An 18,264-nucleotide genomic window follows, 5' to 3' on the forward strand; every position below is an offset into this window, starting at 1 on the left:
GCGTAGATGTAATACGAGAATGTTTGGTATGAACAGCCCATTTAGTCACTTTCCCTCTTGCTTTTGCTTTTAGAATCACATTGTAACTTGAAAATGTTAGAACTTTAAAATTTTGAATTCTGTACTTCAATCTTTAATACATTTAAATTCTGTTCTAAAACCTAGTGAGCTGCCTGCTCTCTAAATAGCCAGCATCCTTACTGAAATAGAGTGACTGATTGCTTCCAAACGATTGATTCCGATTAAAGGAATGGTTCACCCCAAAAATGAAAATTTGCTGAAAATGTGGTCACCCTCAGTCCATCCAAGATGTAGATGAGTTTGTTTGTTAATGGGAACGGATTTGGAGAAATGTAGCATTACATCACTTGCTCACCAATGGATCCTCTGCAGTGAATGGGTGCCGTCAGAATGAGAGTCCAAACAGCTGATAAAAACATCACAATAATCCACAAGTAATTCACACGACTCCAGTCCATCAATTAACATCTTGTCAAGTGAAAATCTGCACGTTTGTAAGAAATCAATCCATGGTTTTGACTTCAAACCATTGTTTTCCGGCTATAAACAACAGTCCATAATTCATAATATTGCTTCCTCCAGTGAAAAAGTCATCTCATCTGGATCAGAAGAGAAATATGCACAGATAACTTTTCGAGCAAAAACAGCCCAAAAGAGTTCTAATCAAATATGTGGGTGGATTTTGATGTGAGAAGACAACAGGGGATGGACCTTTTCACTGGAGGAAGCTTATTATAGATTATGGACTCATTGTTTGGCCAGAACCAGAAGCTAGAAGTTAAAAACATCTTAATGATGGATTTGTTTCTCACAAACACACAGCTTTTCACAATACATTAATTGATGGACTGGAGTGGTGTGGATTACTTGTGAATTATTGTGATGTTTTTATCAGCTGTTTGGACTCTCATTCTGACGGCACCCATTCACTGCAGAGGATCCATTAGTGAGCAAGTGATGTAATGCTACATTTCTCCAAATCTGTTCCCATGAAGAAACAAACTCATCTACATCTTTGATGGACTGAGGCTGAGTACATTTTCAGCAAATTTCCATTTTTGGGTGAACCATTCATTTAAACAGTAATTGTAACAACTTGGATGCTACCAACAAGGACAATGCAGTGTGGTTGTATCTTATAAAACGGCCTAATTTGGAACTGCCTTTGCAAGGGGAGCTCAACTACCAGTTGCTTAAAATGCTGTGTATGTAGGCAGATCACTAGGTTTGGGAACAGAGCGTTAGACATTCATTAGTCGGGGACGAAAGCTATCCGCACACAAAGGTCAGAGAACGGTGATGAGGAGATGAGACAGAATCTCCATCAGGATAACACTCCGTCCATCAGCGTAGAGGGATATCGACTGCATTCCGCCTCTGTCAGATAGTATGAAGGGGATTTATTGACTGGTTAGACGCAAGGTCTTGTGGGTCTCCTTGGGTTTTAAATTGTCCTCAAGTTTTCAGGATGTCAGATGAGCTTTTGGTTCAGCCTGGGCTTTGAGAATTTCGTCACAATGTAACAATTATTTCAAAGCGTAATCCGTTCAGTAGGAGCAACGGTTTTAACAAATCCTTTATCCTGGACTGTATTATGAAGCTCATGGTCCAAAAGTTTTACTTTCCGACATTGTAACCACATCTCTATGACAGCAGTGGTGCTGGTGGCATTTTCCATGAATGCAAACGAAAGTAATTATACAATCTAAGCCGCGGTAGATCTCCATGGCGATGGTTCTCTATAGCCACCAGAAACACTTCTTTCGCAGTTTCTTGACGCGGCTCTTGGTTCGAGGTTGTATGTGGGCGGGCTTTAGGACGGGGGCAGGAACATCGTACTCTGCTTCATCCAAGGCTTCCAGAATGCTTTGAAATCGTCCCTCCTGCACACGGAAGTCGTGCTCCACACTAGAAATACAGAAATAGATATTAGGGTAGAACTAAATATAAAAATAAATAATATTAATTATGCAATGAGAGATTAAAGGAATAGTTCTATTTTAATTCTACTTTATCTATATTTATCTTCTTTTTTTATTATGTAAATGTAAATGTAGTTCTCTCAAATTAAAATTAGCTGAAAATGTACTCATCCTCAGGCCATTCAAGATGTAGATGAGTTTGTTACTTACTAACAAACAGTTTTTCACTTCACAAGACATGAATTGATGGACTGGAGTGGTGTGGATTACTTGTGGATTGTGGTATTGTGGTATTGTGATGTTTTTATCAGCTGTTTGGCCTCTCATTCTGACGGCACCCATTCACTGCAGAGGATCCATTGGTGAGCAAGTGATGTAATGCTACATTTCTCCAAATATGTTCCCATGAACAAACAAACTTATCTATATCTTGGATGACCTGAGGTTTTTTTTTTTTTTTTAAGAAAAATAAGAAAACTTGGTGACACTTGAGTAAAAACTGACACATAAACGGAGAAACATTCTTCAAACTCTCAAAGTCTTTCTGTGTTTCTCGCTCTCTATTTCCTTCTGCTCAGTCCGTCATTTATCTCATTTTCTTACAAGTTTCACAGCGCAGCAGTTGGGTTCTGGAAGTTAAAGTCTCATTCATTTTTTTTCCATAGAAAGATTGATTTTTAATGATAATATATAAACCTTTCAAGAGACTGAGCTCTGAAGTTAAATCATTGCAGCTGCTTCTGCTCTGGGACTTTTTTTAAATTTTTTTTATAATGTTTAATAGCCAAAATCACACAGTCCCAAAGAGACCCACCATATGTCTTTGAAAGAAGCCTCTTCTGCTCACCAAGGCTGCATTTATTTGATTAAAAATACAGTAAAAACAGTAAAATGTGAAATATTACAATTTAAAATAACCTAAAATATTTCTATTGAAATATTTAAAAATATATAATTTATTCCTGTGATCAAAGCTGGATTTTCAGCATCATTACTCCAGTCTTCAGTGTCACGTGATTATTCAGAATTCATTCTAATATGCGGATTTGCTGCTCAAGAAACATTTCTGATTATCATGTTAAAAACAGTTGTGCTGCTTCGTATTTTTGTGGAAACAGTGATATTTTTCAGGATTCTTTGATGAATAGAAAGTTTAAAAAACAGCATTTATTTGAAATAGAAATCTTTTATAACATTATAAATGTCTTTACGTTCACGTTTGATAATGCATCCTTGCTGACTAAAAAATATTAATTTCTTTCTTTAAAAAACAAACAAAAAAGCCTTACTGACACCAGCTTTTAAAATCGTCATTCGCAGTGCTTCATGAGTTTAAATAAACTATCTTTGACATCTTTGCAATTTAAAAAAAAATTTGTTTTGTTTTTAAAGTGAAAGTTTATCTCAGAGCTGGTTAGTTTGGGTCAAGGATTTAAAGCTCTTTGTGATGAGTTTTTTATTTTTTATTTTATTTTTTAAATCCCAGTGCATAAATGAAAGACAAATACTTCTGGAGCCAAGGCAGCTGAGATGAACTATTATGACAACTTCATCAAACTGACCATTTCATCTGACTGCAGTCTAGCAGCATGAAGATGTGTGTGTGTGTGTGTGTGTGTTAGGGGTTATGCCCTCTATTTACAGTGTAGCCATAGTCCTGCCTGCAATTTCCCAGCAACTAAGTGAGTTAGAGAGAAAGAGAGAAAAAAGGGAATGTGATGAGCAAAAGATGGAGGTAAAGGGATGAGAGAATAATACAGACTGACAGAGAATATACTGAAGGTTAACAAACCCCATAATGAAGGATGGAGATAAACGCAGTGGGTTCACCAACAGCTTGTTGTAGGACATTGAATGCAAAATACACCTGTCCTGCAGGGATTGTGCCATTGCATTTCTTTTCTAGATCATTATATTATTTCACAGTGAATTGCGTTTGGACATAGTGAATAGTGATGATTGTTATTGCTTTTAATGTATCTGTTTAATATGGAAGCTTGTTTCTGCTTCGGGATAAAAAAAAACAGGGAATTGCGACTTCTTATCAAACAATTCAGATTTTGAGATATAAACTGAGAACTGCAAGATATAAACTCGCAATTCTGAGAAAAAAGTCAGAATTATGAGAACTGAGAATTCTTACTTTTTTCTTGCAATTCTAAGTTTACATCTCACATTTCTGAGTTTACATCTCACATTTCTGACTTTTTCTTGTTATTCTGAGTTTACATCATGCATTTCTGACTTTTTCTTGCAATTCAAAGTTTATGTCTCGCATTTCTAAGTTTACATCTCACAATCCTGAGTTTATATCATACATTTCTGTTGTTTTGTTTCTGCCACAAATAATACAAAAAAATAATTGTGACTTTTTGTCTTACAATTCTGACTTTTTTCTATGAAAACTGAGTTAACATCTCACAATTCTGTGTTTTTGTTTCTGCCATGGAATAAAATATAAAAAAGGTAATTGCGACTTTGTATCTCACAATTCTGTCTTTTTTCTCGCAATTCTGACATTATGGCTTACAATTCTGACATTATTTCTCACAATTCTGCCTTTATATCTTGCGATTCTGATTTTTCTCAGAATTGCAAAAAGTCCAAATTGTGAGATATAAAATGACCATGGCGAAAACAAGCTTCCATAGTTCAGCCATCTGTAGTTGCATTTATACAGCACAGATTGTATATGTTGACGCTCAGTTGAGATTAAACATGATGCTTAGTATCACTTAGTGTAAAGCATCTGTGATGTAGCATTTCACAGGCAGAACTAAAACCTTAATCTCAAACTCTCCTTTTGTTCAGAAAATGCAAATCTAGTTATTTCTGTATTGCATTTGAAACTCAACAGTTTTTGCCAGCTACAAATCTGTTTTTTAGTGTTGCTGTCATTTCAGAGGGCATCATTTGTCACTAGAAATTGCTAGGTGATGTCTCTGATTTGCATATCCAGATGACACATTTACATGTATATGATCAGTGCACCATGCAAATTCATCAACACTGAGCTTTTTTTTTTAGCAGTTCAATTGAGTATGCTTTTTTTGTCATCAATAGTGCTTGCATCACTTTTATTATTGATCAGACTCTGTGTTAGTGAGACCTTTAACTCTTTGTCACATAAAAGACATAAATATAAAGACATAAATGATTAATTGAGAGGGTCATAGAGGCTCTTTTGACTCGGTCTAGTAACTGCAGAGCAACCTCCTGAGGTTTGCATGGGCAAAGAAAACGTTGAAGAAAAGTGTGCATTTCTGTATTTTCAGAAAGCACTATAACCAAGCCCATCTCAACTTTTCGTCATCCCTAGAGGATGAGGCATCAAGACAGGGAGAAGGAGACAGATAAAGAAGTATGGAAGCAGAATTTGTGATGAATGGATCTTTTGAGGGAAGGGAGTTCACTCAGTAAGCTCAAAGCTGGAGTCTGCACTTTCAGACATGGAGAAATCTTAATCATCAATATTATTTTCCAGAAATCATGAGTCAAAGGAAATCTAGCACTATAAATCACACTGCATCCATGAGCGCAAACCCAAAGGAATATGTTTTTTTTTTTTTTGCTTAGATGTTGCTCTGGAGTCTTAAAGATGGCTTGAAATCCATATTTTTGTAGCTTTTAGTCCATTTCTTTTAGCTTTGAGATCATCTTTATGCTATTGTACTTTGAAAAGTTAATTTATAGCAGATACACAATTACACAATTTAAATTAACATTTTTTTTCTCTTCTGGGAAAATGAGTCAGACATATTGATGACTCTTGAAAGAAGATTAAAAGATTAAAGTACAGTTTTTAGAGTGGTATATGAGTTGAAGAAACTTGACTATTGTTGTCAGACTTTAGTGCTAATTTGAATGTTATTGAAGCTTAAACTTTAGTTAAAGTTATAGATATTGGCCTGTCTTCACTGAAACAGACAGCAGCTCTATGTCTTTTTACCTTACCTTAAATGCATTGTTTAATGTTAGGCTATATATGCAAAGTTCATGTGTCTATAAAAAAGATTGGTACAGTAAAAGATTTTGTTAGAACATTATCTCTAGTATGAAGGCTAAAATGTTAGCATTAATGCACCCTCTATGAATGAATCAATACATAAATTAATGCATGAACTCATAAACCAATGAATGAATGCATGCTTGAATGAATGCATAAACACTAAACCTAATGAATGAACGCATGAACGAATGCATGAATGCACAAATGCATGGACAAAATCATAAATGGATGCATGAATGCATGAACTCATAAACTAATGAAAGAATGCTAGATTGCATGAACAAACACTTGAGTGTATGAACGAAAGCATGAATGCATAAGCAAATAAATGAATGCATGAACACAAGCAAATGAATGAATGCATGAACGCATGCATGCACACTCGAATGCATGCATGAACAAATATATGCATGCACGATCAAATTAATGAACGAATTTATAAATACAAATGAATGAATGCATGCATGAATGAACACATAAAAGCATGAATTAATTCACGAACTCAAAAGCAAATGAATAAATGCATGAACGAATGCATGCGTGTACAAATATATGTATGCATGATCAAATGAATTAATGTGTGAATGAAATAAATAATGAATGCATGAACAAATTAATGAATGCATGCATGAACGAGCAGATTAAAGAAACTTGTCAAGCCTACTGTGCATTTCATATGAGGAGCACTATTTGTATGACACAGAGTTTCTGCCTATTAGGGCGCTCCAAATCAGTCACATCAGTTAGGATGCTGCCTTAAAAGGAAGCTGCCTATGTAGACAGCAAAGCAGCATGATAGAATTTGGAACAGAACTTGTGTGTGTGTGTGTGTGTGTGTGTGTTCCTGGCTTTGTCAGACTGTATTGTCATGAGATTAAACTTCAATGGGAAATCCCATCTCTCTTAATTGATTCCCGAGGCTTTACCTCAGTGTGAGTGCTGGAAACATGCATCATTGTGTGATTAGCTCTTCATAGTACGGGAATAATGATCCTGTTTATCCCAACTGGAAAAAAAGGAAGGAAGATAAAAGGGAGGGAATTTCATCCAGTGCTGAACGTGTGTGTGTGTTTGTGTGACAGGAGGGATATCGCACAGGTTTACATTTTTCTCTGGCTTTATGATACGCATGTGTGTGTCCGTCCCTCAGGGCTTCATTATGGTTGAATGGGAGCTTGAGCTCATGGTCCCTCGATTATAACAAACATACAAACCAGCTGACTCTAATAAATACATCAGACACCTACAAAAACACACTCACATCTAGGCAAGTGTAACCCTAACTATGATAAATAGTAATAATGATGCTTGATTTAGCAAGCAGTGATAATTAAGACCGAAACAATCTGTTTCTTTTGCACAGAGTGGATGCTCATAGGTTTCTGCTGGCCGTTGAATGTTTTGATCTGCTGTAGGATATTGATGCAACTCTTAAATCATTCTTATGGTCTCCTGGTGAATTTCTGTCTGTTTCTGCCCCGCAGAAGACTCATAACTCAGATGTGGCTCTGCGCACGATTTATAATATTTTAAATGGGTCATGGAAAATGGATTTTCTTGAGTAGTGTTTTAACCCTGTGAAGTCTACTGTATAACATTTGATACACAAATAGGGCCTCTAAATGATCATCATGATCAAAACGTTGCTGATAAACCTGTTGCACTCAATCTACTACATGTCTTCTGTTGTCTGATTGATATTTAGGCTTTTTAGCAAATAAAAGGCTTTTAGTTTAATTGTACAAACGTCCACCTTCAGCTCGTGCTTCACATGTCTTTTTGCTGTGAAATCGTTGCTGATTTTTATCAAGTAAACATAAAAATAACTTTTATGTTGTTAGTAATATTTCAAGTTGAACACTTACTGGACTGAAGCAGCTTTGCTTGATAATTTTTTTTTAGAACAATCAGTGAGTATCAAATATGATCATCAGGCTTTTGAGGAACATTTATTTGTTCATCTTTCAATCATAATTTTCTGGCATTGCATTATAAGTTTTGATCATAAACTAAGCATTTGAATATCATCTTACTAAGACATATTATTGGAGATATAGAGTGATGACTGATATTTATATAATTTTATGTAAGTATTTGCTATATTTTTATAAAGATCTCATTGATTTACATTTCAAGCATCAGAATTTCATCACTTTTTGTTCATATAAATATCAGCATCTGTACCAAATTGCTTATTTTTGCTCACTTTGTTTCTCTGAATACAATTTAGCTGTTTTTCTTCACATTCTTACTATACCATACTATATGAGCCATAAACACCTGATGTATCAAATGATACAACAAATATTTTTTTTTACATATTTTATCTAAAGGATTAACTAACTGTTCCAATTAAAAAACTATATATGTAGAGTTAATTAGCAAAAACCGATAACTCCATTTATTTATTTTTTTTCAGAAATCACGTTTTTTTATTGCGCATTCCAAGTAATATCAATCAAACTGCAGTTGGGTTGTTTTGATTAAGTAATAATAACAAACAAATACAGGTCATTTACAAAATTAAAGTTCATTGAAAGTATGTTTTTTTTTTACATATTAAAAGTTTGTTTTATAGCAAAAGCAGATAACTCCAGCAGTCGTTTTTTGGCAAAGGCAGATAACTCCACATTTCATGTTCTAGAGTTAAAAAAAACCCACTCGTTTAATCTTTGTAATCTCATCAGATGACAATGTAGATACCTGACAAATGTTGCTGTTGTTGTGATCATAAACTGTATGGATGTGATTACACGCAATACACTGAGCTTTTCCCTCACCATTGTAACGTGCTGCTTTTGCAAGGTTCCGTGAAAATGTTTCAGCTTTTATTTTCCTTTTTCGCCCTGAAGAAGATATCACAGGTTCATCAAGTTCATCGAAATTATCCATCCTCGATCACTTTTAGTCAGCTTTGACGAAACTCCTCTCAGCTAGCACATCTTTTCAAAGTGAAAGTAGCCTTGTCACCTGACCTGAATACAGCGTGCTGATTCGCTAAAATGGACTTATCGGCTTCTGTTCAAAAACAACAAGGGCGCTTGTCGGCTTCTGCAGTAAAACGTGAACTCGCGATGCCTTGAAAGTGGACAAAACCGTCTTGTTTGACAAAACGCATTTAGGGTTCAGATTGCGCTATATGTTGAGAATAATGCACGGCAATGCATTTTTTCTGAAAGTGGCGCTTATCGGTTTTTGTAAATGAACTCTTCATATGTATTTCAGACTGTTATTTCATTTGTCAGGCTTTACAGGGTTACATACTGTCTGACATTCACAGTACAAAACTCTGATGGAGCAAATTCTGGTCTATATTTGTAATAGTTGATCTATAGTATGTACAGTACATATGCATCAGATGGATGTCTCATCTCTCTGCATGAGTGTTGCATTTTTAACATGGCTTTTAGACTCCTGTGTTCTGCTCTATTCAGTCACCGTCGACCTGTTTTTAGCACAGTGTGTCCTGTGTGACACCCGCTAATGCTCTCTGTGCAGTGTTGAGTGCTGTTGCTGAAAGTCTGAAGAGTCACAGTGTAAAGTGAGGTTTTGTCAGCCTCTAACCGACATAATAGCAAAAACACCACTCCAAAAAAAATCACAAAATTAAAAAAGGCTCCAATTTGGCATGTTTGCATGTGGTTGTTACTGGGCTTTGATTAGTGTGAAATGCTTGATGTTGATAAAAATCATGCAATTAATGTGTTTTCATGTGTGCACCACTTCTGACTACTTTATGGTACCGTTTTCATTGTTAATGTGAAGGTTAGCCATTCACAACAGAGGTCATTTGCATATAGTACAGTAGCAAAATCAGCCTGTTTAATTTTAAGGCTTGGACAGGGAGGAAAAAGGTAATAAAAGGCAAAAATACGACATGATAGACATAAGTGGACTGCTGTGGTGATGTTTACCTGTATATGATGCAGGCTGTTTTCTGGCAGGTTGAGCAGTTGTTGATGTCCTGACCTGTTCTGTAAGAACAACGCCTGAAAAAACAAGAAAGTATGAAGACCGGCACACACACACACACACACACACACACACACACACTTGAACACATGAGAAACATGCACACAGAGCATTGAATTAGAGGTCTATTCTTTTGCATCCAACTTCCACCCACAATGATTTTCTTCCTACACACATCTGCATTTGTATTTGTTATTTCCAGGTATTACAAAAGAAGTGTCTTCTTTTCAATAATATCACAGATTCTTTATTGTAGCCTGTGCTTTTGTTGTTATAGATTTTGTTGTTAAGCTTCAGTCCAGTTTGTGTACACTTATATTTATATTATGAATTTTATCTTTGAATGAATTGAAAGTGCTGGAAGTGTTGCTCCAGACTTATTTTGTAATGCAAAAACGCCCAAAACCGAGTCTGCATATAGAAACTTGTATAGAGTTTTTCTACATCTCAGAAATGTAGTCCTGTGTCACAACAAATAAAATCAAGGCCAGCGGGAATCCCACAGGCATACAGACCTCTATTGAATGTCCTTGAAAATGTAATGAAAATTAACACTTTAAAACATACAACACACTCACTTTCCTGATCGATCCTGACAGATCTGAGCTTTCAATCAAAGCAGAGTTCTGATGAAACCATGTGCGTGTGGATGGAGGAGAAAAAAGAGAGGGAAACTCTTAAGAGATTAAGAGAAAGGGTGTAAATGCGTTAGGAGGTGTAGCAGTGAAGATGAGACAGAAAATAAGACATCAGATGAGAGAGAGAGAGAGTGAGAGAGAGAGAGTTTGGGAGCGGTAGGGGGTCTATGTCCCATTGATGATCAAGATTCCAGAGGCGTTGCCGCAGGATGCATCAGTTACCAGGGGAATTATGGGATGATGGAAGTGTGGAATCACAAATCAAACACGCTTTCATGAACTCCAGAGCCTTAATCTCTCTCTCTCTCACTCACCCTTCACTCATTGCTTTGTTCCTCTCCAGGTCCTGAATGACATTGAGAAGGACTTTGATCTTTTCCTGATTATACAGCAGGTTTTCTTCTACATTCTGCAGCAGTCCATATAGAACGCCAGGCACACCGTTGCATTGTGGGATATTGTCTGTTGGAGGTGGGTGGGTGTCTTTAGAGTCTGTTTCCGTCTCAGTTTTAGGTTCTGATGGAGGAGGGGGCGGGGTTTGTGGTTTAGGCTCCGCCCCTGAGCCAATCAGAAGCTCTGGAGGTGCTGGTTTACATTTGACCTGTATTGGTTTCAAGTCTTTCTTGGGTGGAGGAGTGGGCGTAGCTTGGGACTCACAGCCAATCGGTTTAGATGCGGCAGATTTGGGGGTTTGCGTAGTCGCACACTTGTCCTTTGCATCTTGTGATGCATGTTGTGCGGTTGATTCGGTTTTGACTCGTGTTTGCGTGTGTTGCGTTTTGTGCTTTGTTGTTATAGATTTTGTTGTTAAGCTTCAGTCCAGTTTGTGTACACTTATATTTATATTATGAATTTTATCTTTGAATGAATTGAAAGTGCTGGAAGTGTTGCTCCAGACTTATTTTGTAATGCAAAAACGCCCAAAACCGAGTCTGCATATAGAAACTTGTATAGAGTTTTTCTACATCTCAGAAATGTAGTCCTGTGTCACAACAAATAAAATCAAGGCCAGCGGGAATCCCACAGGCATACAGACCTCTATTGAATGTCCTTGAAAATGTAATGAAAATTAACACTTTAAAACATACAACACACTCACTTTCCTGATCGATCCTGACAGATCTGAGCTTTCAATCAAAGCAGAGTTCTGATGAAACCATGTGCGTGTGGATGGAGGAGAAAAAAGAGAGGGAAACTCTTAAGAGATTAAGAGAAAGGGTGTAAATGCGTTAGGAGGTGTAGCAGTGAAGATGAGACAGAAAATAAGACATCAGATGAGAGAGAGAGAGAGTGAGAGAGAGAGAGTTTGGGAGCGGTAGGGGGTCTATGTCCCATTGATGATCAAGATTCCAGAGGCGTTGCCGCAGGATGCATCAGTTACCAGGGGAATTATGGGATGATGGAAGTGTGGAATCACAAATCAAACACGCTTTCATGAACTCCAGAGCCTTAATCTCTCTCTCTCTCACTCACCCTTCACTCATTGCTTTGTTCCTCTCCAGGTCCTGAATGACATTGAGAAGGACTTTGATCTTTTCCTGATTATACAGCAGGTTTTCTTCTACATTCTGCAGCAGTCCGTGTAGAACGCCAGGTGCACCATTGCATTGTGGGATATCGTCTGTTGGAGGTGGATGAGTGTCTTTAGAGTCCGTTTCCGTATCAGTTTTAAGTTCTGGTGGAGGGGGGGGTGGGGGTTGTGGATTAGGCCCGGCCGCTGAGCCAATCAGAAGCTCTGGAGGTGCTGGTTTACATTTGACTTGTATTGATTTCAAGTCTTGCTTGGGTGGAGGAGTGGGTGTGGTTTGGGACTCACAGCCAATCGGTTTAGATGTGGCGTATTTGTGCGTTTGCGTGGTCGCACACTTGTCCTTTGTGTCTTGCGATGCGTGTTGTGCGGTTGATTCTATTTTGACTCGTGTTTGCGTGTGTTGCGTTTTGTGCCTCGTCAAGTCATTTTTGGGCTTTTCAGACAGCGTAAATTCTTCTGTTTTTGCATCTTTTTTGTTGGATTGTACGGGGGTAGAGCATGCGTTTGGCGTTGTGTGATTGGGAATTTGCATGTACGTTGGCTGTGCAACCGTGGAGTTTTGTTTCTGCAATCGAGGCGAACAGCTTTTCCTCGGCGGCGTCGGAAGCGTCATGCTTGCTTGAACCTGACTGGCTGCTCGTTTGCGACAAGCAGGTGCCATGCAGGGTGGTGCTTGAGACTGCCTCCGCCCACAGCTGGCGCACAGTCTGGGTGATGATGTCATCATGCGACATGGGCGAGGGGGCGTGGTGTACGAGCTGGCGGCCGGCCTGGATGCCTCCCCTTTCAGCGACTGACCCCGCCTACATTCACGTGTCATTGTTTGACTCTGCCATCTCGCTTCCTCAGACTCCGCCCCTTCGCTGCAAACGCCACCCACCACCTCAGGAGCAACAATACTTCCGTTAACATACCAGGGGGTTCTTTTTAAACTCCCTCTTGGCCCGGATTGGTTTGGACTGGCTTTGATTTGACAGTACACCTCGCTCTCCTGGGACGTCCTGTCCTGTGCTTCATGGTTCCTGGACGCCGCCTTGACAACGTGCCTTCCGTTAACTTCACAACGCCTCGCCCGATCCAGCGACATGGTTTCGGCAGTTGGTCCGTTGGCTGTACTGACCGTTTGAGTCTTCTTCTTCAATGACGGAAGTGAGCGGAGGCCCGGCGACGTTTGGACGCCAACACTGCACAAAGGGCCCCATTTTTGAGACAGGACGGCCCGCCCACCAGCTAGAGGCACTTCTAGTGCCGGCACCGCATTGGACGTGTCAGCTGCCCTTCGGCCCATGACCTCTGATGATTGGCTCAGCCCCCTGAGGAGGAACTGTAGGAGGTGTGGCCTTTGTTTGTAAGCATACTATCTAAAACAAAGATAATTATTCCTCTGTGTGTTTTGGAAAATTGTATTCCACAGCAATAGAAATAATCGCATTGGTCAGAAATAAATTTTTTACATCCGTCTAGGTGTTGATCCAGTGTCACTTTGTCTCCAAATTCGTTGTTTACCTGACTGAGAAAGAAGAAAGATGTGTGTAAAATACATTAGACTGAATGTGCATGTGCTGCAGCTTATTGAGCTACTCAGAAAGCAGTTAAAGGGATGGTTCACCCACAAAAGAAGATATTTTGAAGAATGTTGGTAACCAAACAGTTGACGGTAGCCATTGACTTCCATAGTATGGAAATAAAAATACTGTGGAAGTCAGTGGCTACCGTCAACTGTTTTATTACCAACACTCTTCAAAATATTTTATTTTGTCTTCAACAGTGCTTAACGGAAAATCATACAGGTTTGGAACCACTTAAGAATTTTAATTTTTGCGGGAAATATCCCTTTAAATGTCAAGTTGCACACTCTGGATTTACACTAAAAAAAGTAGCTAATTGCATTGAAGCTATGTAAGAGGCCGTTATCAGATGATACTTCTTTTTTTTCATTCAGAGTAGTATTTATCTTGTGCAAGAAAATCTCAATTAAGGTAGCGATAGTAAAGGTGCACTCAGTAATTTTACTCTCATTATAAAAGTTTTATACACAAAGTAGTGAAAAGTAATTTGGGAAAAAAAATGTTTAGGTCTTGTAGACTGTAGCACTATTTATCTTTGTGTTATTGGACTCTTTTGCACACAAAATAAATAAATCATGGCTAATTGCAAATAATTTTTAAAATTGGAAAATGTAACTGGAAATAATAGTTTTTGAGTAGTCCTGTTAGCTAGTGCAACTAGTGCACATTATAACAGTATTTAAACAGATAAAATAATAAAACTAGAAAACAGTGTGAATAACTGAGTTCATAATCAAATATTTTGTAACAAAAGGTAACAAATGTCTTTTTGTATTTTAAAAAGCATTTATGGAGGATGAAACTTGCAGAAATTAAAAAGAAAGAAAGATAGAAATGTAAATGATAAATATATGACCCAGTTAATTTTCAAACAGTTCATGCATTTAATTTATTTATAAGTAATATATTTACTAATGTACTCATTAAATTAGTGATTTATTACATGTATTTATTTATATAATTATTTATACATATTTATGAAAATATGTCTTTATTTCATCCTCGATAGATTATTGACTGAGTTCATATGACTGTAAAGCCGTGTGCAATATGTGGTAAAACCATGTTTTATTATGATACTGGTTGGAAAGAGCAGCTTGTTACTTTTTTTTTTTGTTGTTAAAACATCTAAACTATTGAATAGTAACCACAACTGAGTTACTTTCCAACACATGTGTGTGTCTGTAATCAAGAATGCTAGTCAACAGGAGAAAGCAGAGAGACACTCTTAAAGTTCACGTCCATCTTATGCTCAGAGACTCCAATAACCCAACACGACTATTACGAATATTAATGAGGGTTAACAAAATCCCCCATATGTCACATGCAGCTGATTAAAATCTCGCTCTGTCTCGCTGGTTCTCTTCCTGAAGGGCCTATTATTATCACTTTATTCCTCTGTAATCTCCTCCTCGTCTTAAGTGTTCGTCTTCCTTTCTTTTGCTCTTTGATAAGCTCTCTGTGTGTCTTGTAGTTCATATCTTGTTCTCTGTTAAGCTTCTTTTCTTTTATGAGACCGACTCAAAGCTGCCTGTCTCCTCTGACCCAAACACTGTGTGTGTGTTTCTTGCACAAATAATGAATTAAGTATTATTATTTTCAGCAAATGGTCAGAGAAAAGAGGTTCTTAGCCCCAGGGTTATTATAGTTAACAAAAAAATAGTTTAGCTACTTGAAATCAAATAAACATTAACTGCAAAAATATATAACTAAATATTGAATTAAAAAAATGCATTTAAATAAATATTTCAGCTAGTTGTCAATGCAAGATTTCTTATTTTAATATAGTTTAACTTGAAGAACTAAAACTTTAATGGAAATAAATATTTAATAAAAAGTAGATAGATAGATAGATAGATAGATAGATAGATAGATAGATAGATAGATGTCTAAATTTAGTTTAAAACCCTGATTTATGTGAATTCTTTATTTTCTATCACTAAATTTTATATAATTAAAAATAATTTTATATAAGTAAAAACATCAATAAATCAAAACATCAACAAATAAATACAATTCTAAACACTGGTGTTAATGTTGTTTGTTATTTATTTATTAATTTTAATTTTATTTTATTAGGCAACTATTTTTATTTAGTTTTATGCTGTCATCACATCATTTTGTTTTATGCTATCATTAAGTGCTAAAATTGAGAACATAACTAAAACTTTAATGGAAATAAATATTTAATAAAAAGTAGATAGATAGATAGATAGATAGATAGATAGATAGATAGATGTCTAAATTTAGTTTAAAACCCTGATTTATGTGAATTCTTTATTTTCTATCACTAAATTTTATATAATTAAAAATAATTTTATATAAGTAAAAACATCAATAAATCAAAACATCAACAAATAAATACAATTCTAAACACTGGTGTTAATGTTGTTTGTTATTTATTTATTAATTTTAATTTTATTTTATTAGGCAACTATTTTTATTTAGTTTTATGCTGTCATCACATCATTTTGTTTTATGCTATCATTAAGTGCTAAAATTGAGAACATGTAAGAGTGAAATAATATTTGTGGTTAACTGTATTTGATGAAAATGTTCAGTTTTGTTCTACAACATTGTCAAGATCTAAAGTGTACATTTTAAAATGGTTGTGCTTTCAAAAATAAGTTTGATACATTGGAACTAACGCCATCAAATTTTTTATTTATATGCGTGATAAATCACTATTGATATGAGGTGTTTTTTACGTTTTAGAAAAAATGTGAAAGTCTCTTGAAATAACATTAATCACAGACCTTATATGACTTATTTAAAAGTTACTCTTAAATCTAAAACCACTTATGAAAAGCCATTATATATTAGTTAGAAGAGGGACAGTCCAGAATAACCCTTATTAGACCGACATCTGATGCTTTTAAAATGACCTACTTTTCATGAAATTTAAATGTGTTACACTGAAGAAAATGGTGTAGAATCTGCATTGAAACAGTTTTAACTGAGAAATTGCTAGTAAATTTCACAAATAATTACAAAGAAAGCAAGTAACACATTTAAATTAAATTAAATTAAATGTGAAATTTTGAAGTAAAAATACAGATTTTTTTTCTCGTAAAATGTATTCCAATCATCTTTTGAAATTTTTAACACTGTAAATAATAGTTTATTAGTTTATTTAATTCTTTAGCATTGTGGAAAGTGCTTTGTGTGTGTGTGTGTGTGTGTGTGTGTGTGAGAAGAGTTTTGTTGGTCAAAAATGCTAATGACCCCCATTAGCCTCTAACAGATGAACATTATCATACAACACTACTCATTTATTTCAGGCACACACACACACACACACACACACACACACACAACAGGCCTAATGAGGAACAAAGTGTCTGTGTTTAATTATGAGAGTAACTGAAGTTAGTTTGGAATATTTGACTGAATAATTGCAGTTCTTCCTGCGTCCCAGCCGTTACGTTCATTAGGATTGTTTTCATTTTAGCAAACTGTTAGAGACATCTGAAGCCAAATCTCCTCCTCTTGTCTTTCATGTCTGCCGTCTCTGAATCCTCTGGTGCGGATGAGTGTGGGCTGCAGGACGGCTCTTTGCTCTGTGATGTGTTTAGAAGAATTTAGATTCATTGATCTGCTGGATTTGACACTTTTTGACCTTGGATTGGATCAGATAGCATTCATTAACAAAAAGTTCTGTATACCATATGGTATACCATGATATTACCATGTTTTTTGACATTTAACACATTATTACTTTGTACCATTGAGATACTGTGATATATGGTACCATAAGTTAATGGTAAATATGAAATATCACAATAATAAATAATTATGCTGCACTAATAATAAATCTCTAAATATCACTTTTTTTGAGGTGGACATACCAAAATAAATGACTAAAAATACAACAGTTAATTTTGTCTAAAATTTAGATCTATTTTTTTTTTCATGAAAAGAAATTAGTATTTGACTAACAATGTATATTTTAAAAATATATTTAAGTTTTATTTAATGTTATGTTTTTTTAAGAAATTTGTATTTGACTAACAATGTATAATTTTAAAATATATTTGTTTGTGTAATATTATTACATTTTTTATGAAAAGAAGTTAGTATTTGACTAACAGTGTTTATTTTTAAATTTTGAAAAGGAAATCTAGATTTCCCATCATGCTTTGAAACAGACTTTATTAGGAGAGAAAATATTTATAATTAGGTGTTTTTTGTGTGTGTTTTTTTGAACAAAATTAAATGGAGGAGATCTGTTAGTGTCTGTTAGTGTTTAATGCTATTGCCGATGGCTTCTGCAATAACTAATAGTTTTCTTGTAAAACATACCCCAATAATCTTTGTTTTATTTACAGCTTCAAACATTTTTTTTTTTCTTTTACAGTGTAGTTTAAGTTTTTATAGTGTACATCATCTGATACATCATTATGGTACGGCCACAGTGCTTTTCTGTAAAGGCACCTTGTCTTCACACACACACACACACACACACACACACTCCTTGAGTATTGTGTTCTTGAGGTCTCTTGTTGATCTTTGCTACGGTTCATCAGCACACAGCTAGATGTTCCACTTTCATCCCTCCATTTTCCAGCACACACACACACAAACACACACACACACACACACA

General features: G+C 36.0%; 2 protein-coding genes across 4 annotated transcripts in view; one reads left to right on the top strand and one right to left on the bottom strand.

The window, feature by feature from the left end:
* The window catches only part of LOC107677012 (dedicator of cytokinesis protein 2-like), a 117,484-nt gene that overhangs the window by 58,226 nt on the left and 40,994 nt on the right, over nucleotides 1-18,264 (top strand). The gene's annotated exons all lie outside the window — the stretch shown is intronic.
* On the bottom strand, nucleotides 1,037-13,720 carry LOC107677013 (protein FAM196B-like). 2 transcript variants are annotated; one of them, XM_016471792.1, is made up of 3 exons: nucleotides 12,036-13,720; nucleotides 9,867-9,941; nucleotides 1,037-1,929 (listed from the first exon to the last, which is right to left on the bottom strand). In XM_016471792.1, exons 1-3 carry the CDS (start codon nucleotides 13,379-13,381, stop codon nucleotides 1,761-1,763), a joined length of 1,590 nt encoding a protein of 529 aa, XP_016327278.1. In that variant the 5' UTR covers nucleotides 13,382-13,720; the 3' UTR covers nucleotides 1,037-1,760. The 2 variants fall into 2 exon arrangements, with proteins under 2 accessions (XP_016327278.1, XP_016327279.1); XM_016471793.1 differs by lacking the exon at nucleotides 1,037-1,929 and adding an exon at nucleotides 3,372-3,621.

The sequence above is a fragment of the Sinocyclocheilus anshuiensis genome, unplaced genomic scaffold (assembly GCF_001515605.1).
Source record: "Sinocyclocheilus anshuiensis isolate Anshui unplaced genomic scaffold, SAMN03320099.WGS_v1.1 scaffold564, whole genome shotgun sequence".
NCBI lineage: Eukaryota > Metazoa > Chordata > Actinopteri > Cypriniformes > Cyprinidae > Sinocyclocheilus > Sinocyclocheilus anshuiensis.

What these genes read in the sequence shown, in the direction of transcription:
- LOC107677013 (XM_016471792.1), bottom strand. Translation starts at nt 13,381, where the DNA reads ATGGGCCGAAGGGCAGCTGACACGTCCAATGCGGTGCCGGCACTAGAA. An exon ending in AACAAAGCAATGAGTGAAGG is followed by an intron (nt 9,942 to 12,035) that starts GTGAGTGAGAGA and finishes TTGTTTTTTCAG; the next exon opens with GCGTTGTTCTTACAGAACAG. An exon ending in ACAGCCTGCATCATATACAG is followed by an intron (nt 1,930 to 9,866) that starts GTAAACATCACC and finishes CTGTATTTCTAG; the next exon opens with TGTGGAGCACGACTTCCGTG.